Genomic DNA, 26,609 nt, shown 5'->3' with positions numbered 1-26,609 from the left:
ACTGAAATACCACAATGTCTGTCTGCTATCTCAGCCTTCTTCTCTGCTCGCTTTCTCAAACTGAACATGGACAAAACAGAATTCATCATCTTTTCCCCATCTCACTCTACCCCTCCACCAGACCTATCCATCAATGTCAATGGCTGCTTTCTTTCCCCAGTCCCGCACGCTCGGTGCCTTGGGGTGATCCTCGACTCAGTGCTCTCTTTCAAACCACATATCCAAGCCCTCGCCTCCTCCTGCCGCCTCAAACTCAAAAATATTTCCCGGATCCACTCATTCCTCAGCCACGAAACCACAAAAACACTAGTGCATGCTAGAGTTGAGCGAAACGGGTCGAAAAAATTCAAAAGTCGCCGACTTTTGGCAAAGTCGGGTTTCATGAAACGAAACCCGACCCTAGGATGAGGTCGGCCACGAGGTCGGCGACTTACGCTCCAAAGTCGCGTTTCAAAAGTTTGTTTTGCGCTCTTTTTCAGCCAATCAGGATCCACGGACACTGTGGGCAACGTGATGACATAGGCACGGGTCACCACCATCTTTCAGAAGGGCATGCAAGTGATTGGCTTGCTTTGGTGGGCGTCACAGGGGGTATAAAAGGGCGTGCACGCCGACCGTCATCTTACTTCTGCCGATCTTAGTATAGGGAGAGGTTGCTGCTGATTCTGTAGGGAGAGCGTTAGGCAGGGAAGAAGACAAAAAAACTGCTTCTGCTGCTAGCGATTTGGCCTGCACAACACACCAGTCACTGTGTGTGCAGTGCAAGGGGAGGCTATATAGTGGTGTATCAGTGGTGTTGGTTGTTGGGCTGCCTTCTAAGGCTTCCTGACATTCCTGCATTGCTGTTTACCCACTGCTCCGCAAACTGCTTTTTCAAAAGCAATCCCAATTTATTTTTTTTGTCCTGCTGAGAAGAAAAAAAAACTGCTTCTGCTGCTAGCAATTTGGCCTGCACAACACACCAGTCACTGTGTGTGCAGTGTAAGGGGAGGCTATATAGTGGTGTATCAGTGGTGTTGGTTGTTGGGCTGCCTTCTAAGGCTTACTGACATTCCTGCATTGCTGTTTACCCACTGCTCCGCAAACTGCTTTTTTAAAAGCAATCCAATCTCCCTTATCCTCTAGTCACTTTTGTCACAGCTGTGCCATCGAGCCTGTCACATAGCGCTCAGATATTCATTGGGCCTCACACAATCCAAAAGTGTCCAGTGTCCAAAAGTGTGTGCAGAGATTCAAAATCTCCCTTATCCTCTAGTCACTTTGGTCACAGCTGTGCCATCGAGCCTGTCACATAGCGCTCAGATATCAGTGGGCCTCACACAATCCAAAAGTGTCCAAAAGTGTGTGCAGAGATTCAAAATCTCCCTTATCCTCTAGTCACTTTGGTCACAGCTGTGCCATCGAGCCTGTCACATAGCGCTCAGATATCAGTGGGCCTCACACAATCCAAAAGTGTCCATCCAGTGTCCAAAAGTGTGTGCAGAGATTCAAAATCTCCCTTATCCTCTAGTCACTTTGGTCACAGCTGTGCCATCGAGCCTGTCACATAGCGCTCAGATATCAGTGGGCCTCACACAATCCAAAAGTGTCCATCCAGTGTCCAAAAGTGTGTGCAGAGATTCAAAATCTCCCTTATCCTCTAGTCACTTTGGTCACAGCTGTGCCATCGAGCCTGTCACATAGCGCTCAGATATCAGTGGGCCTCACACAATCCAAAAGTGTCCATCCAGTGTCCAAAAGTGTGTGCAGAGATTCAAAATCTCCCTTATCCTCTAGTCACTTTGGTCACAGCTGTGCCATTGAGCCTGTCACATAGCGCTCAGATATCAGTGGGCCTCACACAATCCAAAAGTGTCCATCCAGTGTCCAAAAGTGTGTGCAGAGATTCAAAATCTCCCTTATCCTCTAGTCACTTTGGTCACAGCTGTGCCATCGAGCCTGTCACATAGCGCTCAGATATCAGTGGGCCTCACACAATCCAAAAGTGTCCATCCAGTGTCCAAAAGTGTGTGCAGAGATTCAAAATCTCCCTTATCCTCTAGTCACTTTGGTCACAGCTGTGCCATCGAGCCTGTCACATAGCGCTCAGATATCAGTGGGCCTCACACAATCCAAAAGTGTCCATCCAGTGTCCAAAAGTGTGTGCAGAGATTCAAAATCTCCCTTATCCTCTAGTCACTTTGGTCACAGCTGTGCCATCGAGCCTGTCACATAGCGCTCAGATATCAGTGGGCCTCACACAATCCAAAAGTGTCCATCCAGTGTCCAAAAGTGTGTGCAGAGATTCAAAATCTCCCTTATCCTCTAGTCACTTTGGTCACAGCTGTGCCATCGAGCCTGTCACATAGCGCTCAGATATCAGTGGGCCTCACACAATCCAAAAGTGTCCATCCAGTGTCCAAAAGTGTGTGCAGAGATTCAAAATCTCCCTTATCCTCTAGTCACTTTGGTCACAGCTGTGCCATCGAGCCTGTCACATAGCGCTCAGATATCAGTGGGCCTCACACAATCCAAAAGTGTCCAGTGTCCACAAGTGTCTGCAGAAATTCAAAATCTCCCCTGTCCTATAGACACCTTGTACCTTGTTTTACATTACTATATAGTTTGTTGGATTCTGTCTACATTTCTACCAAAAATGAGGAAGGCTGGTGGAAGAGGCCGTGGAATTGGGCGGGGGTTGGCAGCTGGTAATGATGGTGTTGGTGGTGGATCTGATGGTAGTGGCAAGAGCAAAATAGGACCGAATGCAGGAGGTGCTGACCCTGCGTCATCGTCTGGCTACATAAGGCCTCGAACGCTTAGTTTTCTAGGAGTTGGCAAACCGCTTTTAAAGCCAGAGCATCAGGAAAAAGTTTTGTCTTACATTGCTGACTCAGCCTCCAGCTCTATCGCCTCCTCTTCTTCAGTTGTAAAAAGTAAAAGCACTGAGTCGTCATTGGAGGCTCATGTTCATGAACCACACCTTTCCTTGTGTCCTTCACCCCAACCAAGATTGAAGGATGACGCAGGCCATACTACTGATTACTCCATGGAGCTGTTTTCACATACCATGCCTGGATTATCAAGTGAAATGGTGAATTACCCAGGCCAAGATGAATCTGACATGGAGTGCACTGATGCACAGCCGCTGATGGATGATTCTGCTGGTACATTCACTCAGAGCACTACATTGTCCTCGCAGTGTACAGAGCCAGATTCTGACCCTGATGAGACTCAGGTGCCCCTTCCCGCACACTATACCACCATACACGGTGACACAGAGGAAGGTGCACATGACATAGAAGAGGAGGTGATGGATGACCCAGTTGTTGACCCAGATTGGCATCCATTGGGGGAAGAGGGTGCTGCTTCCAATAGCTCAGATGAGGAGCATCCACAGCAGACATCGACATCGCAACAGCTGTTATCTGGCAGGCCCGGAGCACTCAAAAGACAGGTTCCAAACATCAAAAGAGTTGCTGGACAGCTTGTCCAGAGGGTCAAAAGATCACAGCGTGCTAGGCCGCAAAATGTCTGCCAAAGTAGGAAGAGTGCAGTGTGGCACTTTTTTGACCAAAATCCTCATGATCAGGCCAAGGTTATCTGTAAGAAGTGCGCAAAGACCTTTAGCCGAGGGAAAAATCTGAAAAATTTGAATACCAGTTGCATGCTTAGACATTTAACCAGCATGCACTTGCAAGCGTGGACACAACACCAAACCTCAAGTGCCACATGTGCAACTGATCACAACGAAGGTAGTCAGCAACTCTACATTGTTTCCCCCACTGTAAGCCCACCGGTTAGCACAGCAGCAAATGTTGAGGTGTCGTTGCAAGACCACAGCAGTCAGGGAATCCCACTGTTATATCAACGAAAGACTGATTCTAGGCCATCAGAAAGAACACCAACTCCATCACCATCATCAACCCTCTCTCAGTCCGCCCTGTCCACCGCTACTTCCACCATATGCAGCTCTCAAGTCCAGCTCACCCTCCCAGACACTATGAGTAGGTCAAGAAAGTACTCAGTCTCTCATCCGCGTACACTGGGTTTGAACGCCCACATTGCCAAACTAATCTCGTTTGAGATGATGCCCTTTCGGTTGGTGGAAAGCACAGCTTTCCGCGAACTCATGGCCTATGCAGTACCACTCTATGACCTACCCAGTCGCCACTTCTTCTCTCGCAAAGCCATCCCAGCCCTCCACCATCATGTGAAAGGCCGCATTGTCCATGCACTCAAGCAGTCAGTGAGCGGAAAGGTGCACCTCACAACTGATGCATGGTCCAGTCGGCATGGCCAGGGCCGTTACGTGTCCATCACTGCGCACTGGGTTAATGTGGTGGATGCAAGGTCCACAGGGGACAGCGATGGTGGGACAGTGCTGCCTAGCCCACGGTATAGGAAACAGTTGGCTGTAGGCGTTCAACCCTCCTCCTCCTCCTCCTCCAGAAGCGAAAGCTCGTCCACAGAGCGCAGTCGTACGAGCACTCCATCTGCAGCTGCCACTATTGCACACGATGTGTCCCCCTATCGAGCAGCTAGTGGAAAGCGTCAGCAGGCTGTGTTGCAGATGATGTGTTTGGGCGACAGACACACCGCCGAGGTGCTGGCCGAGTACTTGAAGCGACAAACTGAGTCATGGCTGGGCAATGTACATCTTGAGGCAGGCAAGGTAGTTAGTGATAACGGCCGTAATTTTGTGGCAGCCATAGCCCTTTCAAAACTCAGCCACATACTTTGCTTGGCTCACACCTTGAACCTGGTGGTGCAGTGCTTCCTCAAAAATTAACAGCCCTGCTCCAGAAGGTGCGAAGACTGTGCGCGCACATACGTCGGTCACCTGTACACTCCGTTCGTATGCAGAAGCTGCAGCGATTGCTCCACCTTCCCAACCACCGCCTCATTATCGACATTGCAACAAGGTGGAACTCCACCCTGCACATGGTGGAGTGGCTGTGCGAGCAGAGGCAGGCCATAATGCATTTGTTGGAGGATACACGGCCAGGCACTTTGAGAGCAGACATGGAGTTGACAGGTGTGCAGTGGTCGAAGCTGAAAGACCTTTGTAAAGTCCTTCAGTGTTTTGAGGAATGCACACGGCTGGTAAGCGCAGACGACGCCATCCTAAGCATGAGCATCCCACTTATGCGTCTGCTCATGCAAACTTTGACGCACCTTAAGGAGCAGGCGTCTGCAGCCAATGTTGATGAGGAGGAAGAGGAGGAGGGAATCCTTGATGACATTCAGCCATTGTCTGCTCAGGGACCTCTCCTGGACGAGGTGGAGGAAGAAGAGGAGGAGGAGGATGATGATGGGGATGATTACTTAGGGGAGGAGGATGCATCTCGTGGGGCAAGTGAAAATGTTGGCGTGGCAAGGTCTGGTACAGGGTTTGTGCGTGACTGGAGGGATGTGGATTTGCCAGAAAGTGCTCCTCCACCCAGCACTCGCAGTGCATCATTGACACCGGGAACATTGGCCCACATGTCAGATTCTGCCTTGCGGATCCTAAAAAGGGACCCCCGCATTGCCAAAATGATGAACGATGACGACTACTGGTTGGCCAGCATCCTGGATCCACGCTATAAAGGCAAATTACAAAACAACATGCCACAGGAGAACCTTGACCTAATATTGGCTAATAAACAAGCAACTCTGGTAAATCGGTTGCTTGAGGCATTCCCAGCACACAGCAGCGGTGATGGTTCTCACACGAGCCGTACGGGCCGGGGGCAGCTTGGCAGAGGTGTTCGTGGTGCACACAGCAGAAGTGGCGTTGGAGACAGGGGTTTCATGACAATGTTGTGGACTGATTTTTCAAATACCGCTCACACAACTGGTAATACTGCATCGATGGAAAGTGACAGGAGACAGCAGTTGTCAACTATGGTTACAAACTACTTTTCCTCCCATATCGATGTTCTCCCACACAGGTCATTCCCCTTTGACTATTGGGCCGCTAAACTGGACACCTGGCCTGAATTGGCCCAATATGCCTTACAGGAGCTCGCTTGCCCAGCTGCAAGTGTGCTATCGGAAAGAGTCTTCAGTGCAGCTGGATCAATCCTGACAGAAAAAAGGACCCGTCTGTCAACCCAAAATGTGGATGATCTAACCTTCATTAAAATGAACCACGCATGGGTTTCCAAGGATTTTGTCCCAACTTCCCCTGATGACACATAGGGTGACAGAAAAATGGCTTGCTTTGGTCCACCTCTTCCTGTTACTTCACCTATTTCACCTTTTGCATCAGCTGAATGTCCAACATCAACATATGCCACTTTCTAAAACTCCCTAACTGTGCTGCCTCCCCCCCCATGGCCGGGGTCACCACCTAGCGCACGACACCGTGCGAGTGCCGTTGCCCTGGACAGGTGGGTAGGCCGACTCTTGGGCGCGGGCACTGGCACAGGGTCCCTCATAGTGCAATCAAGTGTCTCTGACGGTGGTGGTGCACACCCGCCGTCAGACACACCGCTGTACTATGAGGGGCCCAGTGCCAGTACCGACACCCACGAGTGGGCCCCCCTTGCTTGGGCAGGGCCCCAGCATTTGCAATCTTTACCTCTCCCTGCTCCTCCGCTGTGTAATCTGGGCCGTCAAATCCATACTGTGCCTGACACCGTCTGAGCCTGCCTCCTGATGTATAGACATATATTTTGAATGTGTACGCTATCCATACATGTTATCCGGGGAAACGGTACCCTTTCTAACCTTTGTGCAATCACGTGCAATCCATACTGGGCCTAACACCGTCTGAGCCTGCCTCCTGAGACATATATTTTGAATGTGTACGCTATCCATACATGTTATCTGGGGATACGGTACCCTTTCTAACCTTTGTGCAATCACGTGCAATCCATACTGGGCCTAACACCGTCTGAGCCTGCCTCCTGAGACATATATTTTGAATGTGTACGCTATCCATACATGTTATCCGGGGAAACGGTACCCTTTCTAACCTTTGTGCAATCACGTGCAATCCATACTGGGCCTAACACCGTCTGAGCCTGCCTCCTGAGACATATATTTTGAATGTGTACGCTATCCACACATGTTATCTGGGGATATGGTACCCTTTCTAACCTTTGTGCAATCACGTGCAATCCATACTGGGCCTAACACCGTCTGAGCCTGCCTCCTGAGACATATATTTTGAATGTGTACGCTATCCATACATGTTATCCGGGGAAACGGTACCCTTTCTAACTTTTGTGCAATCACATGCAATCCATACTGGGCCTAACACCGTCTGAGCCTGCCTCCTGAGACATATATTTTGAATGTGTACGCTATCCATACATGTTATCCGGGGAAACGGTACCCTTTCTAACCTTTGTGCAATCACGTGCAATCCATACTGGGCCTAACACCGTCTGAGCCTGCCTCCTGAGACATATATTTTGAATGTGTACGCTATCCACACATGTTATCTGGGGATACGGTACCCTTTCTAACATTTGTGCAATCACGTGCAATCCATACTGGGCCTAACACCGTCTGAGCCTGCCTCCTGATGTATAGACATATATTTTGAATGTGTACACTATCCATACATGTTATCTGGGGATACGGTACCCTTTCTCACCTTTGTGCAATCACGTGCAATCCATACTGGGCCTAACACCGTCTGAGAATGATAGATGGGGCCCAACATACACTGGAACATTCTAAAGGTGGACATCAGACACTGGAGCAGCATTTACAGGGCCCATTATACACTAGAGCATTAGAAATGGGGCCCATTATGTTTGGAGCATTATTTGGGCCCATAAGACAGTAGAACTTTATCCATGGGGACCAACATATACTGTAGCATTATGTGGAGCTCATCATATACTGTTTCAAACATTATATGGGACCAATGATTCTGTATGGAGAAATAGATGGGCCTCGTCATGAGATGTAAAAAGTGAGGTATTTTTCATTGTACTATACCGCTATTTCTCTGCCGTATCGGAGCATGATGAGTTGTGGTATGTGTTAAAGGGGCGCTCTTTCGCCCAGGGCACATGAAAACCTGGAGCCAGCCCTCCCCCCCCCCACAGTCTGTAGCCAAATAACCCCCATTTTTCAGTGCGTAACTTGTATTATGAAGTTAATTAAGGTTGACAAGCTTAAATAAGAAGAATTGATGCTTTTGGCATTCAAATGGGCACTGTTGGTGTGTTTCCTGTCCTCCTCTCACTGCCGACTTTTATTCCCCATTGACTTACATTGGGTTTCGTGTTTCGGGACGACCCCGACTTTTCCCTATAATCGGACGATCTTGCTCGACCCGACTTTTGGAAAAGTCGGGTTTCACGAAACGAAACGCGACCCTAAAAAACCAAAAGTCGCTCAACTCTAGTGCATGCTCTTATCATCTCCCACCTCGACTACTGCAACCTCCTACTCTCTGGTCTCCCCTCCAGTCCATCCTGCACTCTGCTGCCCGATTAATCCACCTGTCTCCCCGCTATTCCCCAGCCTCCCCCCTATGCCAGGCCCTTCACTGGCTTCCTACTGCCCAGAGGCTCCAATTCAAAACCCTAACCATGGCATACAAAGCCATCCACAATCTGTCTCCTCCATACATCTTTGACATGGTCTCTAGGTACCTGTCCGCATGCAACCTTCGATCATCTCAAGATCTCCTTCTCTACTCCCCCCTTATCTCTTCTTCCCACAACCGCATACAAGACTTCTCCCGTGCTTCCCCCATACTCTGGAACTCTCTGCCACAACACATCAGACTCTCACCATCAACGGAAATCTTCAAGAAGAACCTGAAGACCCACCTGTTCCGACAAGCCTACAGCCTGCAATGATCCTCGGTCTACTGAACCACCGCACAACCTGCTCTACCCTCTCCTACTGTATCCTCACCCATCCCTGTAGACTGTGACACATGTTTATTATACTTGTCTATATTTCCCTGTTTCACATGTAAAGCGCCATGAAATAAATGGCGCTATATAAATGCATAATAATAATAATAATAATAACTCTCTGATCAGTGTCGGTGGCTGCTGTTGGTGGTACCCCAAAAGTTGATTGTTAACAGATAGACTGCATGTAAGGTAGGCTAACATCCGGTATTGAGAAAAAAGATAGCTATATTGCCACTGAATTTTTTTTTTAAATGTCAGTTATTTTTTGATTTGTGAGTTATTTGTTTCTTATTCTCACTGTAACAGATTAAATTATAAAATTGAGATGGAAAATTTATATTTTTCATTTAGTTGCATAATAATTCTGCACCCAGAGATATTCTTCTAAAAAACACAAAACCTCACTTCTACTTTCTTACACATTCAGGTTTCATAACTTTTTGGATAGGCTGTTATAGCAGTGAAGATGTTCAATAATAAAATTATCAAAAACACTAATTGCCCAGAAACTCTGCACACAGTGCCTTATTTTGAGAACATCCAACTCTTTGGAATTGGCAATCATATTCTGATGATTTGAGAACAGAATAATGAGGAGGTTGACTAGCCTATAGTGAATGATAGACTTGTAAGTTATGAATAAGACACTCCTCTTGAGGTAGACCAAATTTGATATGCATTTCAAGTAATCCAAAATGCATGAAGTAAAGACTTACCTTCCATACTGCAGTTTCCTGCCTTGAGGTCAAGCAAATTTTTTACATCTTTTAATAGCCTATCATAATTCATACTTAGATTTGAATCAAGTGTATTTTCTATGTCTAGAAGGACCACATGATAAACAATGATGCCGGTTGATCTAAAAAAAAAAACATAACAATGGATGATTTGTACAGTGCAAGGACTAAACATTGGGGGAAACTTTTTTTTTCAAGTTTTAAGAAACTTTGGGCAAAAATTGAACACTTATTTACTGTATTTAGTGATGATAAATGTCAATATTCTCTGGTTTTGTTGTCAAGAGCAAGCAGTCACAAGTATGTGATTTGCATACCTCTGAATACATTCTGACTTGACGTTCATGGTCTTGCTCAATTCGCTTATACATTATATTACATCCTAGTAAACTGAGAAAGTTTGTCCCTATCCTCAAAAAAGGAAAGAGGATGGAGCCAGGAAATTAATGGCCAGTAAGCCTTACTTCTATACCAGGAAAGATATTTGAACAAAATATTTAATAGCATGTATGTAAGTGCTTGGATAAGAATACAGTAATTAACCAGAGCCAGAATTGATTTATAGAAAACAAGTCATGCCAGACTAATCTAATTTCCTTCTGATTTGGTGGATTAGGACGGTAGATATAGCACATATATATATATATATATATATATATAGGAAGGGAAGCAAAAGGCCAGAAAAAGCCATACACCTGAAAAATGCTATTGAGAATTCTGCTATTAGAAGTGGGAGGAAAGAACAAAGACAAAAAAGTCTAATTAATAAAAATATTGGAGAAAGCGAAACCAATCACAAACTAAAATGTTTCTATACTAATGCACAAAGCATGGGCAACAAACAAGGAGAATTGGAACTACTAACACAGGAAAAGAAATATGATGTCATTGGAATCACTGAAACTTGGTGGGACAATACACATGATTGGAATACAAGACTAGAAGGATATAACTTATTTGCAAGAAACAGACTTGATAAACGAGGAGGAGGTGTCGCATTGTATGTTAGAAACGCGTATATCTGCACAGAGATTGAAGCTTCAGAGACTGGGAGTTCTGTGGAAACTGTTTGGGTAAGAATACAAGGAGAGAACAATGGAAAGGACACCATTGTAGGCATTTACTACAGGCCGCCTGTGCAAGCTGAAGATATGGATGAACTCTTTATTAGAGATGAGCGACTTTGCCTTTTTTAGGGTCGAGTCGGGTTTTGAAACCCGACTTTCTCAAAAGTCGAGTCGAACGAAATCGGCCGACTATCGGGAAAAGTTGTGAAACACGAAACCCAATGCAAGTCAATGGGGAGAAAAGTCGGCAGTGAGTGGAGGACTGTAAACACACCTGGCATGAATTTTAACCCTAGAGGCGGCGAAATCTCTGTCTCTCTTCTCTCTCTCTCTCTTCTCTCTCTCCCTTTCTCCCACTCCCACTCCAGCTACGCTACGCTATGCTCCGCTTCTCTCATTGGCTAAAAAAAGTCACATGCAAGCATTCGGCGAAACCCAACTTTGGCGCTTGGGTCGCCGACCGCATGGCCGACTTCACACTGTGGTCGGGTTTCGTTTCATGAAACCCGAATTTGGCGAAAGTCGGCGACTTTTGAATCTGACCGACCTGTTTTGCTCAACTCTACTCTTTATGCATCAAATGGCCAAGTTCTCCAAAAAATACGACATGTTGGTCATGGGAGGTTTCAACTATCCAGACATTTGTTGGGAATCTCTCTCAAGCAAAACTAACAGGTCAAGGAAATTCTTATCCTCTCTTGCTGACAACTTTATCTTACAAAAGGTAGGGGAGAAAACAAGGGGAACTGCTACCTTGGATCTAATCCTTATAAACAGGGAGGAAATGGTTGAGGAGGTAAAAGTGGCTGGGACCCGAGAAGGTAGCGACCATGCTATTTTAGAATTTTGGATAACTAGAGGAGGAAGACCTGTGAAGACTCAGACGTCAAGGTTAGATTTCAGAAAGGCAGATTTTAAGGGATTCAGAAAGAGAATTGGAGGGATCCAATGGCTGGATACCCTTAAGGACAAAAATCTCCAGGAAGGATGGGAAATCTTGAAAAATGAAATTCTCAAAGCACAATTGTTAACAATTCCGAAAAGAGGGAAGAATAGGAAGCATTTAAGGAAACCAGGATGGATGAACACAGAACTTAAGCACATGCTAAAAAGGAAGAAGAAATGTTTATAAAATGGAAAGAGGGAGGCACTATCTAAAGAAGAATATAATGCTTTCTGCAGAACCTGCAGGGCAAGAATCAGATTATCTAAAGCTGACAATGAATTGAGGCTTGCAAGAGACGTCAAAAGCAATAAGAAAGGATTTTGGCGATATGTCAAAAGTAAAAGAAAAGTCAAAGATGCTATAGGATTTTTACAGGATGAAAATGATGAAATGGTAAGACAGGATGTAGAGAAGGCCAAACTTTTAAATTCCTATTTTGCATCTGCTTTCTCTCAGAAAGGAAATGTAACATCAACTGTTCTTCACTGTCCTATTAAGGGAATAGAAGAATCCAGGATATCTATAAACAGAAAGATAGTGAGGAAACACTTAGCTAACCTAAATGAATTCAAGTCTCCAGGTCCAGATGAATTACACCCCAGAGTACTGAAGGAGATAGCATAAGAAATTTTTGAACCACTCTCCATAATCTTTGAAAATTCTTGGAGAACAGGAGAAGTCCCAGAAGACTGGAGAAGAGCCAATGTTGTTCCTATCTTGAAAAAGGGGAAGAAGGTGGACCCAGGCAACTATAGGCTGGTGAGTCTGACTTCTATATCAGGAAAGATCTTTGAACAAATTATTAAACAACATGTATGTAAGTACCTGGATAAGAATGAAGTGATTAAACAGAGTCAGCATGGGTTTGTAACTAATAAGTCATGTCAGACTAACTTAATTTCCTTCTATGACGGTATCACTGATTGAGTGGATCGGGGAAATGCTGTAGATATAGTATATCTTGACTTCAGCAAAGCATTTGACAAAGTTTCTCACAACATCCTTATTGAAAAAATGATTAAGTATGGAATGGACAAGGCAACTGTTAGGTGGATTCATAACTGGCTTAGTGATCGGACCTAAAGAGTGGTCGTAAATGGCTGCACATCCAGTTGGAAGAATGTCTCAAGTGGGGTACCACAGGGCTCTGTCCTGGGCCCTGTATTGCTCAACATCTTTATCAATGATTTAGATGAAGGAATTGAGGGTAAACTGTTTAAATTTGCTGATGACACAAAGCTAGGAGTGATAGCTAATACTAGAGAAGAGAGACAGAGAGGATTCAAAAAGTTATAAATAACCTGGAGCAGTGGGCAGCAACTAACAGAATGGTTTTTATAACAGGGAAAAATGCAAAGTACTATATCTGGGCAATAAAAATGAAAAAAGCATATACAGAATGGGAGGAATAGGGCTAAGCAACAGCTCATGTGAAAAAGACTTGGGTATACTAATAGATCACAGACTGAATATGAGTCAACAGTGTGATGCAGCAGCAAAAAAGGCAAATGCAATTCTAGGATGTATTAACAGAAGCATACAGTCTATATCACATGAAGTCATTATTGCCCTCTACTCCTCTTTGGTCAGACCTCATCTGGAATATTGTGTCCAGTTTTGGATGCCACATATTAAAAAAGACATCAACAAACTGGAGCAAGTTCAGAAAAGAGCGACCAGAATGGTGACCGGTCTGCAAACCATGTCTTATGAGGAAAGGTTGCAGGATTTGGGAATGTTTAGCTTGCAAAAGAGAAGACTGAGAGGAGACTTAATAGCTGTCTACAAATATCTGAAGGGCTGTCACATTGTAGAAGGATCATCTTTATTCTCATTTGCACAAGGAAAGACTAGAAGGAATGGCATGAAACTGAATGGGAGGAGACACAGATTAGATATTAGAAAAAACTTTTTGACAGTTAGAGTGATCAATGAGTGGAACAAGCTGCCACAAGAAGTGGTGAGTTCTCCTTCAATGGAAGTCTTCAAACAGAGACTGGACAGACATCTGTCTGGAATGATTTAGTGAATCCTTCTTTGAGCAGGGGGTTGGACCAGATGGCCCAGGAGGTCCCTTCCAACTCTATGATTCTATGATTCTATGATATATCAACTTTAGCAAAGCATTTGATAAAGTATCTCATACTATTTTTATTGAAAAAATTACCATATATGGGATGGACAAGACTATGGTTAGATTAATGCATAGCTTGCTCAGTAATCGTACTTAAAGAGTGGTAATAAATGGTTGCATATCCAATTGGAAGAGTGTTTCAAGTGAGGTACCACAAGGCTCTTCCTTGGCCCCAGTGTGATTCAACATTTTATAAATGATGTAGATAAGGAAAATGAAGATAAACTGATCAAATTTGCAGACGATGCAAAGCTAGGAGGGACAGCTAACACTAGAGAAGACAGAGAAAGGATTCAGAAGGATCGAGATAAGCTTGAACAATGGGCAGCGACTAATAGAATTGTATTTAACAGTGAGAAATGCAAGATTCTACATCTAGAAAAATGAAAATTACATCTACAGAAAGGGAGGAAAACAACTTAGCAACAGCACATGTGAAAAAGCCTTGGATATACTAATAGATCACATACTGCACATGAGTCAGCAGTGTGATGCAGAAAAAAGCCAATGACAGTTCTAGGATGTATTAAGAGAATCATAGAGTATAGATCACATGATGTGATTATCCCCCTCTACTTCGCCTTGGCAGACCTCATCTGGAATACTAGGAAAAAACACCGTGTGCACAACTGTGGTGGTGCCAAGGTAGGTTCCCAAACCATATATAGTATAATGAAAACCTGGCACTCAACTTAAATGCTTAAATGAAACAGTTTATTTGTAGTACCAAACAAAACGTTTCGGTCAGTGCAGACCTTCATCAGTTACTACAAGGTGAAGAAAAAGATAGAACAAAATAAAACAAATGAACAAACGAACAAACAAAGTGTAACCATAAATAAAGTATATACAAAGATACATTAATAAATAGATTCTGGTCATAATAATATAAATGGAACATCCAACTCAGTTAGGGACCAAAAATATATTCAGTGGTCAGATTAGAAGGAATAGCTGAAGATAAGAACATACCGTGCTCAAAGATTGTCTGTACTTAGATTGGAGGGCGCTTTTTGTATGTCCCTGTAAAGCCTTAAGGAAGATGAGTGATAGTGTTAAATGAATCTATATTCAGTAGTAAATAAGGTAACACCGCAGCTTGCGCTTTCCCTGCCAGACAGATAAGGTCAAACTTCATTTACTATTACCCTATGACATTTTTACTACTGGCAGAACTTAACACTTTACCGCCAGCTAACGGCAGTCTATATCATATTTGCCCTACAGACTTAACTGCGCTCCAGCAGAACACTGACATTTGGTATGTATCAGGCTGTGGTGTTACCTTAGGTTTTCATTATACTCATCTGGAATACTGTGTCCAGTTCTGGGCCCCACATTTTAAATAAGACATTAAAAAACTGGAGCAAAATTGGAGAAGAGCTACAAGGATGGTGAACAGACGGAAATGTATGTCCTACAAGGAACAAATAAAGGATCTGGGAATGCTTAGCTAGCAAAAAAGTAGGCTAAGAGGAGACTTAATAGCTGTCTACAAAGGGATGTCACAATGTAGAGGGATCATCCTTATTCTCATTTGTACATTAAAACACAAGAAGCAATGGGATGAAACTGAAATGGAGAATATACGGATTAGATATTAGAAAAAATTTTTTAACAGTGAGGGTGATCAATGAGTGGAACAGGCTGCCACGAGAGGTGGTGAGTTCTCCTTCAATAGAAGTCTTCAAACGGAGGCTGGACAGACATCTGACTGAGATGGTTTAATGCATCCTGTATTGAGCTGGGGGTTGGACACGATGACCCTGAAGATCTCTTCCAACTCCAACGTTCTATGACTTTAGGCCAAGCACGTCTAGTTGGAATGTGGCCAGAAGTATGCAAATCAGATACTTGTCGTCACATGACAACTCACTCTTGCCAGCAATACCAGAGGATCCTGACAGTTTGCAGTGTGCATGCTGTAAGGATTGAGAAGTCTGCAATCGACTGGAGTGACTACAGACTTTTATTAGAATACCGGACAACCCCTTTAACCTCTATTGTACTGCCGTTATGGCACAGCAGAACAACAGAGAATGCTTCGAATTTTAGCTTTGGAGTATACATGATCAGCAAGAAAAATGTGAGGATCTAATAGTAAAGAGAAATGCTGAATGATGTACCCCGCTTCAACGATTTGTTCATCTTGATACCAGGAAACTTTAGCATTGAAAGCATTCACCTGCAGAGAGGACAAAACATACATGTAAAGATGTAACCTTTTATCAATTCAGTAGCTCATATTTTATGATCTCTTACCTCATCTTTAATCTTTTTCCCAATGTCATAATAATCAGCATTTTGCACCTCAAAAATATCATTTTGATCCAACGTGTCCAAGGCTGGGCTAAAAAAAACACAGGAGATTTACTTAGTGCAAGGACTAAGCATGGGAGAGATGTACCTGATCTTTAAACATATGCGTGAAGTTATTTCATTGAAGGAGTTGTCCAGCATTAGGACAATTCTCTCTCATTTCCCATGTTTGTCCCCGTTAAAATGAAAACATTTATAAGCTCACCTCCCGTGCCGCCAGCGCTATTGCAGCTGTGCTCCTGAAGTTGTTATGACACATGAGCCATGCGCCCAATCAGTGCTGGTGTCACTGTCCCACTTTCAGATGTATAAGTAATTAACAGGAAGTCAGCTGCAGCTTTCACTTCCTTTTACTTATTTGTCTGAAAGCGGGACATTGACACCAGCTCTGATTGGACGCAGGGCTCAGGCGTCGTAACAACTTCATGCGAGCCCAAGGAATGAAAGTGCCGACACTGCTGAAATGACACGAGCGCGGGGCAAACACTCAGTTTGAGTGGACAACCCCTTTAAGAGAGGTGGCGCTAAAGTTTCTCTGGTGTCTAGTGAATATGTTGTTCTTGCAAAAGTGTAACATGGAGATCCTAAACCCCAGTGAAAAATCTGTAATAGGATTACCCTACTTCCACATGCCTACTCAGACAATAGGGTTTAGGTGAAACTGCTCTCTCTGCACCCTCTATAGCTACATATCTTTTTACATAGAAATGAAGAAAAACTAGTGACTCTGTAATTCTTTTGGGCAGAAATTATTATTCTGAAAAGTTTTAGTCTATAATGCATGGACAAAGTTTACAAATGACAAGGTCTAAAAGGATCATGAAGCTACAACTTGCTTACATTGCATGGTGAACCTTCCCAGTAGTGGCCAGAAGATCAAAATTACCCCAAGAGTGCATCGATGACTTATCCAAGAAGTCACAAAAGAACCAACAACAACATCCAAGGAACTGCAGGGGTCACTTGCCTCAGTTAAGGTCAGTGTTCATGACTCCACCATAAGAAAGAGACTGAGCAAAAATGGCCTGCATACTGTAACTGAGTTTCAAGATGAAAACCACTGCTGAGCAATAAAAACATAAAGATTTGCCTCAGTTTTGCCAGAAAACACTTGTTGATCACCAAGACTTTTGGGAGAATACTCTTTGAACTGAAGAGACAAAACTTAATCTTTTTGGAAGGTGTATGTCCCATTACTACTGGCATAGAAGTAACACAGCATTTCGGAAAAGAAACATCATACCAACAGTAAAATATGGTGGTGGTAGTTTGATGGTCTGGGACTGTTTTGCTGTTTCAGGACCTGAAAGACTTGCTGTGGTAAATGGAACTGTGAATTCTGCCATCTACCTAAAAATCCTGAAGGAGAATTTCCCGCCATCTATTTGTGACCTCAAGCTGAAGTGCACTTGGGTTATGCAGTGCATAATGATCCAAAACACACCAGCAAGTCCACCTTTGAATGGCTTAAGAAAAACAAAAGTAAGACTTTGGAGTGGCCTAGTCAAAGTCCTGACCTTAATTCAATTGAGATGCTGTGGAATGACCTTAAAATTGCAGTTCATGCTCGGAAACCCTCAATTGTGGCTGAATGACAACAATTCTGCAAAGACTAAAATTCCTCCAGAGCTTTGTAAAAGACTCATTGCCAGTTATTGCAAATGCTTGATTGCAGCTGTTGCTGCTAAGGGCGTCCCAAAAAGTTATTAGGCTTAGGGGACAATAACTTTTTCACACAGGGCCCTGTAGGTTTGGATTTCTTTTTCCCTTAATAATAAGACCTTCATTTTATAAACTGCATTTTGTGATTACATGTGCTATCTTTGTCTAATATTTGAATATGTTTGGTGATCTGATGCAGGAACGATATATATCTTTGTACCGTGTTGGCCAAACAATTCTAAATTCTCAATTCTAAATATTCTTTGGAGATCTGAAACAGGTAAGTGTGACAAACATGCAAAGGAATAGGAAATCAGGAAGTGGGCGAACACTTTTTCACACAAGTGTGTATTTGATTGGTTAATTAACCATCAATATGTAAATTTATTTGTATTATAGAAATTATAATTGCTAATCAACACCACAAATAACATATTTTGTTGAATGTGAGGTATTAACTCCTGGAGAATGCCATTTGGAGACAGTGTGTCTATATCAGTATTCACACCGAATGCAATATTGGGATGCCCTGCTAAGAATATATGCCCTAGATAATATGCTTTTGCATTTTTCTCACATACTGTGTTGGATAAGTGCTTGAAGACTTGTGGGGTCTATGAAAACACAGATGGCTTGCAGACAATATACGAGAGGCGGACGTTTAATCCTGTTTTGTAAAAGGTGTGGATTCATGGTTCACCAGTTTTGTCTACTTAACAAATTAAGCAGCTTCTTATCATGTTTTAATATGCAGCTTCACCTAAAAGTTTTTGACATCAGTTTTTTAAAATAAATTAGTAAAAGTTTTATTTTAATTACCCCCTTTTTGGCTACATTTCCAAGAATTGGGTAAGCATGTCAAAAGTTGCATTTTTTTGTGCAAAAACCTCACAACGTAGAATTTTACAGTTTTTTTGAGGGTTTGGGTCAGTTCGTGTAAAGAACACATCTTCATCTGTGAACATTTGATTTTCTTTTTATTGTGAGGCAAACAACACATGGGTCAAAATAATGGAAAAATTCAGTGTGCATAACTATTCATGCTCCTAAACTCAGAACTTTGTGGCAATTACTGCTGGGATAAGTTTTACACTTTGGATAAGTCTCTATGAGCTTTCCACATCTTACCACTTGGCTTTTTGCCAATTCCTCAAGGCAAAACTGTTCCACTATCCTCTGGTGAACAGCAATCGTCAAGTCTGACCACAGAATATCAATTGGATTAAGGTCTGGACTTTGACTAGGCCACTCAAAATCACTCTAGTGTTGCTTTAGCAGCGCACTTTGGGTCATTGCCTTGTTGGAAGGTGAACCTCCAACCCAGTATCAAATCACTGACAGACTGAAACAGGTTTTGCTCAAGAATATCCCTGTGTTTCGCACCATCCATCTTCCCTTGACTCAGACCATTTCTCCTGTCCCTGCTGCCGAAAAACATACCGCAGCATGATACTGCCAACACCATGTTGCACTGAGGGGATGGTGTTCTTGGGGTGATGAGCTGTGTAGGTTTGGCGTCCAGACATAGCTTTTACATTGGTGGCCAAAAAATTCAATATTGGTCTCATCTGACCACAGCACCTCACTTCATACATTTGGAGAGTCTCCCACATCTTTCGGCAAACTCAAAATGAGCCTTACAATTTTTGTGTTAAAGTAAAGGTTTTTTCTGCCCACTCTTCCATAAAGGCCACCTCTATGGAGTGTGTGGCTTATTATGGTCATATGGACAGATACTCCAGTCTCTGCTTGGAAACTCTGCAGTTACATCAGGGTTACTTTTGTGTCTGTGATGCTTGTCTGATTAATGTCCTCCTTGCCTGGGCTGAGAGTTTTGGTGGGCGGCCCTCTCTTGGCAGGTTTGTTGTGGTACCATATTCTTTTCATTTAATGATAATGGATTTTATGGTGCTCCAGGGATTATCAGATATTGGGATATTTTTATAACTCAACTCTGAGTTGTACATCTCCACAACCTTGTCCCTGACTTGTTTGGAGATCTCCTTGGTCTTCTTGTTGTTGTTTGGAGATCTCCTTGGTCTTCATGGTGGTGTTTAGAGATCTCCTTGGTCTTCATGGTGGTGTTTAGAGATCTCCTTGGTCTTCATGATGGTGTTTAGAGATCTCCTTGGTCTTCATGGTGGTGTTTAGAGATCTCCTTGGTCTTCATGGTGGTGTTTAGAGACCTCCTTGGTCTTCATGATGGTGTTTAGAGATCTCCTTGGTCTTCATGATGGTGTTCGGTTAGTGGTACCTCTTGTTAATGGCATTGCAGCCTCTGTGGCCTTTCAGAAAAGGTAAAGTGTATATACTGACAGACATGTGACATTAGATTGCTCACATGTGGACGTCCTGTCACTAAGCATGTGACTTATGTAGGTAATTGCTTGCACCAGAAATGTTTAGGGGCTTAATAGCAAAAAGAGGTGAATACATATGAACATGACAATTTTTAGTTACTTGATACCATAAATTTAATTTATGCTTATATTTTTCTCACTTCACCAACATAGACTATTTAGTGCTGATGCATCACACACAAATCAGATTCTAAAAACATTTAACACAGGTTGTAATGTAACAAAATAGATAAAAAGCCAAAGGAGTGAATACTTTTGCAAGCCACTATAGGTACTGTATAACGCAAAAAAATGTATTTGGTAGCATATCAGCCTAAACACTGTAAATATATTAGTATATACACTGTATGGTATACTTCTTTTTGATATGGGGATCTGTTATGATGAGTCACCGAAGGAGGAAGAAACAAAATACCAGCTAAGTCCAGAAAAACCAGAGAGGTTGGCAGCTATCGGATTGCAGACCCCTGAACCTATCCACAACAACTAGCAGTAGCCGTGGGGGGTTCCTACGGTGCCCTAGACCCCTCGATCACAGCCGGAGAACTATATAGCCTAAAGACAGAAAGGGGAAAAACTAAACTGCCCCAGAGCAGACCCCAAAGCAATAGGCAGCCCCCAACATATAATGACGGTGAAGCAAGATGAAAACACTAACACAGATAGAAAGATAGGTTGAGCAAATGATGGGGCCCAAGCTAACTACATAGGACAGGATAGGAAAGCTGCTGTCTGCCATCCGCAAAAACCCTATAAAAAATGAGCCAACCGACTGATAGGAAAAACAGGCCCTGAAGTCGCTAGGCTATAAAAGACTATATCAGCACTCAGGTATATTCTGAAGACAGAGCAAAAGATCAACAGATCAGAGACAAAAATGGAATTCAGCTCACCCCCGGCCGGGGAAGGCAGAACTCCCAAAAAACAAGGCAAAACAAAAACAAAACAGAAGAGTACAAAGCAGAGCAGAAAAACTTAGCTTTGAGATGCAGGAATCAGACTGGTCTCCAAGAATCCAGCAGGAATATCACCAACCAGGAAGAAGGGCATCGGCAGCCTTATATCCAGTCCTCAATTCCAGCCACCCAGTCATCATCTAGCTGCCCAGGTGTCTGATAATCAGCCTCACTACCTTCCTTCACCAGAGGAGGGAGTTCATCAGACCTCAATAGTGAAGGGAAAAATGAACTCACAACAGGGATCCCATGGATGATGGATGCCACTGTATACCTCAAAAATATACAACATGAAATCTTCTTGGCGTTTATAAGAAATCGAGGCCATAAACATGATATGAACACAGTCTAGGCTGAGCTAATTTTACTGGGGGGGTAGTTATTTTTTCTACAGGTTACTGTATGAGGGCTATGATTTTGCCCTTATTTTTGAATTTATCAGTGACTATGGCATTTGCTGCTCCCAGTTAAGTGAAGGTGTGTTACATATAAACCTTTTATACAAATATTTACTCCCATTTCACCCCCTCCTGTGTCTGAATTAGGGTGTGACTACCCATTCCCCTTATCTCAGGGGCTTTGTATTGATTGGTGTCTTTACCTTGTACCTGATTTGTCTCTCCAATATGTCTCCACCTTGATATTGATTCATTTTGTTTAATTGTTGTATTGAAATATTTAATAAAAATTAATTTTTTATTGATGTGATTTTGAAAAGTAGACTTTGTTGGGTTTATTTGACTCCGTTCTCTATGAAGGCTTCCAGGTTACTGTACAATGCCTGGTGTAAAATCAAAACTTCTCAGAATATGAATCATCAGTGCAAGTTTTATGCAGACATTGAGCAAGCAGGGAATGCAAAGGAATTTCCTTTCTGAAGTTGATCGAATTGCTCATGAAGGTCTGGACTTTAGAAGAAGAATTCGACATATACTGTACAATCTCTGACAAAAAATTGTCTCTGAAGAGATAATTTGCCATTTAAATTTCTAGGAGGAGCAGGCATGGGAATAAGCCTCCTCAGTGTGACATGCCAGGCCTGTTTTTTCACTCTCTACAAGTAGAAACATTACCCCCTAGACCACACTTTTAAGTATTAAAGTTAGAAGAGTACGCTTGGTATAGAGACGTATCAAGAAAGGGATTCTTGGAGAATTGAGATTAGGGACATGCAGGATCTTTAAAGCGGATTAGAGGTTGTAACGAGCAACACGTTACAGTAAAACGCAACGTCGATTGACGTACCTCACTTTAATGATTTCCACACCGATGTATTCTGAGACACCAGCATAGACATCAGCCACCTGCATCAAAAACAAAAATATGGGAAAAATTGACATTTATAAAAAAATAAATAAAATTGATGGATTTTTGGCTCATATCTTATGATCCCTTACCTCTTTTTTAAAATCATTCTCAAATGCTTTATATACAGTAGTTTCTTTGTTGCCTAAATCTTCAGTAAAAGTCCTTTTTGGAAATGTCAGTGTCACATTCACACTTGCTTCAACTGTTTTCCCTACAAGATGCAATAATAATAATTAAAGAAATACGGATATAGATGAGTTGGCCGACGCAGATAGGTTGGGGCTATAACTGTGTGCAGTTGATTATTGGATCACAAGTGTTCACTATTTTCATGTAGGACTGTGCATATTGGGCTTTATTACCTATAATGTGATGTTGGGGATGATTCTTACATCCAACCTATGTCAGTTCTGGATAATAAAAACTAATTTCTTTCTAATTGTTTTTCATATATTCTTCCTATGATGTGGGATGAGTAGTGTAGCCTGAAGCTTCAAATGCTTTGAGAAAAGTTAGACTAAAAATGGGAATTTATGGTGGACAGATACTACTGTAGGGTGAGCATTCCACCCGACCCCCGAAACACAGTTAGTGGTACTACACTCTATCTTGTCTCATAAATTCATAGCCTCGGGGAAACATATCATTCTGACAAGTCAACACATCCAAGCTTTACCAGCACATTCACCACCACTTGACAAATACATCTCAAATCTGGTTCTTCCTTTGTTAGTGGTTTCCTCCATCAAATTCCTTTAGACTACTGTGTATACTACTTCTCTGTGGTCCATTATTTACCACTCTTGCACCCTCCAAATGGTCTTAAACTCGGCTGCCTTGTCATTCAAACCCTATAATCATTTTTCCCTTCTGCCAATTCATTTGTTGGCTACCGTTTGCCTAAATAATCCAGTTGAAAATATTAATATTGACTTGCATACCTGTCCATAAACCGTCCCCTCCACACATCTCTGGTATAATCTCCCATTATAGTCTCACATGTGATCTAAAGTCCATCTCTGACCTCATCTACTGATATCTCTTCTCACGTGATCCCCTTCTTCCCTCACCTGTGATCTCTGTCCCCCATCCTTGTGCATTGTGATCCCTCACAGGCAGAGATCCAGTTTGTCACTCCCTTAGGGCCCCGTTAGACGCTTCAATGTCCCAGCAATCCCACCAACGACTCGACGTGGATGGGATCGCTGGGACATAGTTAGCTGATCGCTGGTGAGCTGTCACATAGACAGACTCACCAGCGATCAGGACCAGCGAGCACGCTGGTATCCAGGGTAAACTGCAGGTATCTAAGAGCCGCGCGGCTCTTAGTTACCCGCTGTTTACCTTGGATACCCGATCAGGACCAGCGTGCATGCTGATATCCAGGGTAAACAGCGGGTAACTAAGAGCTGCGTGGCTCTTTGATAGCCGCTGTTTACCCTGGATACCAGCGCACGCTGGTATCCAGGGTAAACATCGGGTATCTAAGTGCATTACAGAATGCTGTAGATAAGCCCCTGATGGAGATGGCTGCAGCTCCTAGAGCAAAAATGGGGTGACAGATTCCCATTAAGATGTTTGTTTAATAATAGTTTGTATGTTGGTGGGCCGACTATCAAAAATTAGTATGCTTGACCCTTTTCTTCCTGATGTTCCATAGCACAAGCAGAAACATAGGCATGATATTTTTGAAAATGCCCAACCTTATGTTCTTTACAGTGGTCCCTGAGAATTAGCGCAAGGGCTGAGCTGGTCAGATCCTGACCCTTTATGAGAGTCAGTACAGACAGCCGTCAACCAAAAATTTCTGGGTTTATTGAGAAGTCATCTTACTATTCATAAACCAAATTTAGCCCCATAACTTACCAATCTCAATTCTCTCATTGATGCTCTCACACAGGGGTCCATAAAATGGATCAAAACAAATGCACTTAATGCCATCAAACTTTCCCCCGTTTTGACATTCTGCTAAAGAGTAAAAAAAAAACAACAAATGTTAAGAAAATTTTAAATAATAATAGTTATACAATGAAAAGGCTTACTAGGAGGAGAATAAGATAGACCTGGAAGACTTTGATGCATCTCATATAGAGTGGTCCTCAGGGAGAATTCTTGGTTGGAGTAAGTCATGTGAGGGTAGATGTCTGAGGGAGTGCATCCAGGTTGCCTCCACCGAGGTCCCCACAGATCTTTCCTCACTCCCCAAACACTATCGACAGTATGCAAACGTGTTCTCCAAAAAGGCGGCGGAGACCCTTCCACCGCATCGCCCCTATGACTGTCCTATTGACCTCTTGTCGGGTGCTGAGCCTCCCCGGGGTCAAGTCTACCCCTTACCTCTCCCAGAGACAGAGGTCATGTCTCAATACATCAGGGAGAATCTGGCAAGAGGATTCATTAGGAAGTCAGTGTCACCAGCGGGGGTGGGATTCTTCATTGTCCAAAAGAAGAGTGGGGCACTACATCCCTGCATCGATTACAGGGGTCTTAACGCCATCACCGTTAAGAATAAGTACCCTCTGCCCCTGATATCAGAGCTGTTTGATAGGCTACGGGGAGTGAGAGTGTTTACCAAACTTGATTTGCGGGGGCTTACATCCTGATTCGCATCTGTGAGGGGGACGAGTGGAAGACTGCATTTAACCCCAGGGATAGGCACTGGTGATGCCCTTCGGGCTCTGTAATGCCCCTGCCGCCTTCCAAGACTTTGTGAACGATATCTTCCAGGATATGCTTACCACCTTGGTAGTAGTCTATCTGGATGATATTCTCATCTTCTCTCCAGATATTGCCTCCCACCGGAGAGATGTTTGCAAAGTTTTCGACCTCCTGCGAGCAAACTCCCTCTATGCCAAGTTGGAGAAGTGTGTGTTTGAGCAGGAGTCCTTGCCTTTCCTGGGCTATATCATCTCCGTCCAAGGATTGGCCATGGATCCTGCCAAGCTACAAGTGGTGATGGATTGGCAGGAACCCCATTCTCTCAAAGCGGTGCAGCGCTTTATGGGGTTCATAAATTACTATCGCCAATTCTTCCCCCACTTCTCGACTTTGGTAGCCCCCTTGGTAGCCCTCACCAAGAAGGGTGCAAACCCCAAGTTGTGGTCGGAACCTGTCTCCAAGGCCTTCTCCTCTATTAAGTCCCATTTCGCTAGTGCTCCCTTTTTACATCACCCCGATGTGGATAAACCTTTAATTCTGGAGGTGGATGCCTCTTCCATCGGTGCTGGAGCGGTCCTGTTCCAGAAGGTCTCGCAAGGTCGGAAGCACCCATGCTTCTTCTTCTCCAAGACCTTCACACCGGCAGAGAGGAATTACTCCATCGGGGACAGGGAGTTGCTAGCGATGAAATTGGCTTTTTCAGAGTGGAGACACCTCCTGGAGGGGACACGCCATCCTTTCCAGGTGTTCACCGACCACATGAACTTGGTTTATTTACAAACAGCCCAGCGGCTAAATTCTCGCCAGGCCAGATGGTCCTTGTTCTTCTACAGGTTCTATTTCACCCTCCATTTCCTATCCGGTGAGAAGAACATCAGGGCCGATACTCTGTCCCGCTCAGTGGTGTCATCGGAGGAGCCTCTACTGATCATCCCATCCGAGAGCCTGAGGACCGTGGCTCCGGTCGCGCTTGAGTCAGTACCTCCAGGCAAGACATTTGTCCCTGCCCGTCTGCGACCGGAGGTCCTCTCTTGTGCTCATTCGTCCAGGGTGCGTGGACATTTCGGGACAAAACAGACCTCTGAGCTTCTGGCGAGGACGTACTGGTGGCCGCATATGGCCCGTGACGTCAGGGACTATATTCAGGCGTGCGTCTCTTGCACCCAGAATAGGTCCTCTCGGCAGTGGCCTACTGGGCTACTTTACCCTCTGCCGGTAGCAGACAGGCCCTGGGAGATGGTCATATGGATTTTGTGGTGGGACTGCCCAAGTCCAGTGGCAGCACGGTCATTTGGGTTGTCACCTACCACTTCTCCAAGATGGTGCACCTGGTACCTCTGTCCCGGTTACCTTCTGCACGGGGCTGGCAGCGTTGTTTATTAAGCACGTTTTCTGCCTGCACGGCATGCCGGATAAGATTGTCAGTGATCGGGGTCCTCAGTTTGCGTCTCGGTTCTAGAGAGTGCTCTGTACCCTGCTCAGCATTGAGCTAAATCTCTCCTCGGCCTATCATCCCTAGATGAACGAGCTGGTAGAGAGAGCCAACCAGACCCTGGTCACATATCTACGACATTTTGTCTCAGCAAGGCAGGATGACTGGGCATCCT

At 43.8% G+C, this 26,609-nt stretch overlaps 1 protein-coding gene across 1 annotated transcript in view; it reads right to left on the bottom strand.

Annotated features, from left to right (window-relative positions):
• LOC141074122 (uncharacterized) overlaps positions 1-26,609 on the bottom strand; it is a 73,890-nt gene that overhangs the window by 32,101 nt on the left and 15,180 nt on the right. The window contains exons 3-8 of the mRNA XM_073561653.1: positions 24,211-24,312; positions 22,434-22,555; positions 22,282-22,340; positions 16,002-16,089; positions 15,866-15,924; positions 9,572-9,714 (exon numbers count right to left, since the gene is read on the bottom strand). Coding sequence (XP_073417754.1) covers positions 9,572-9,714; positions 15,866-15,924; positions 16,002-16,089; positions 22,282-22,340; positions 22,434-22,555; positions 24,211-24,312 — 573 coding nt within the window. The remainder of the gene's footprint in view (positions 1-9,571; positions 9,715-15,865; positions 15,925-16,001; positions 16,090-22,281; positions 22,341-22,433; positions 22,556-24,210; positions 24,313-26,609) is intronic.

This window comes from Dendrobates tinctorius, unplaced genomic scaffold, assembly GCF_039654945.1.
Source record: "Dendrobates tinctorius isolate UK_male_01 unplaced genomic scaffold, ASM3965494v1 ptg000324l, whole genome shotgun sequence".
NCBI lineage: Eukaryota > Metazoa > Chordata > Amphibia > Anura > Dendrobatidae > Dendrobates > Dendrobates tinctorius.
The sequence above is the reverse complement of the archived record's forward strand: the minus strand, read 5'-3'. Positions and strand labels throughout refer to the sequence as shown.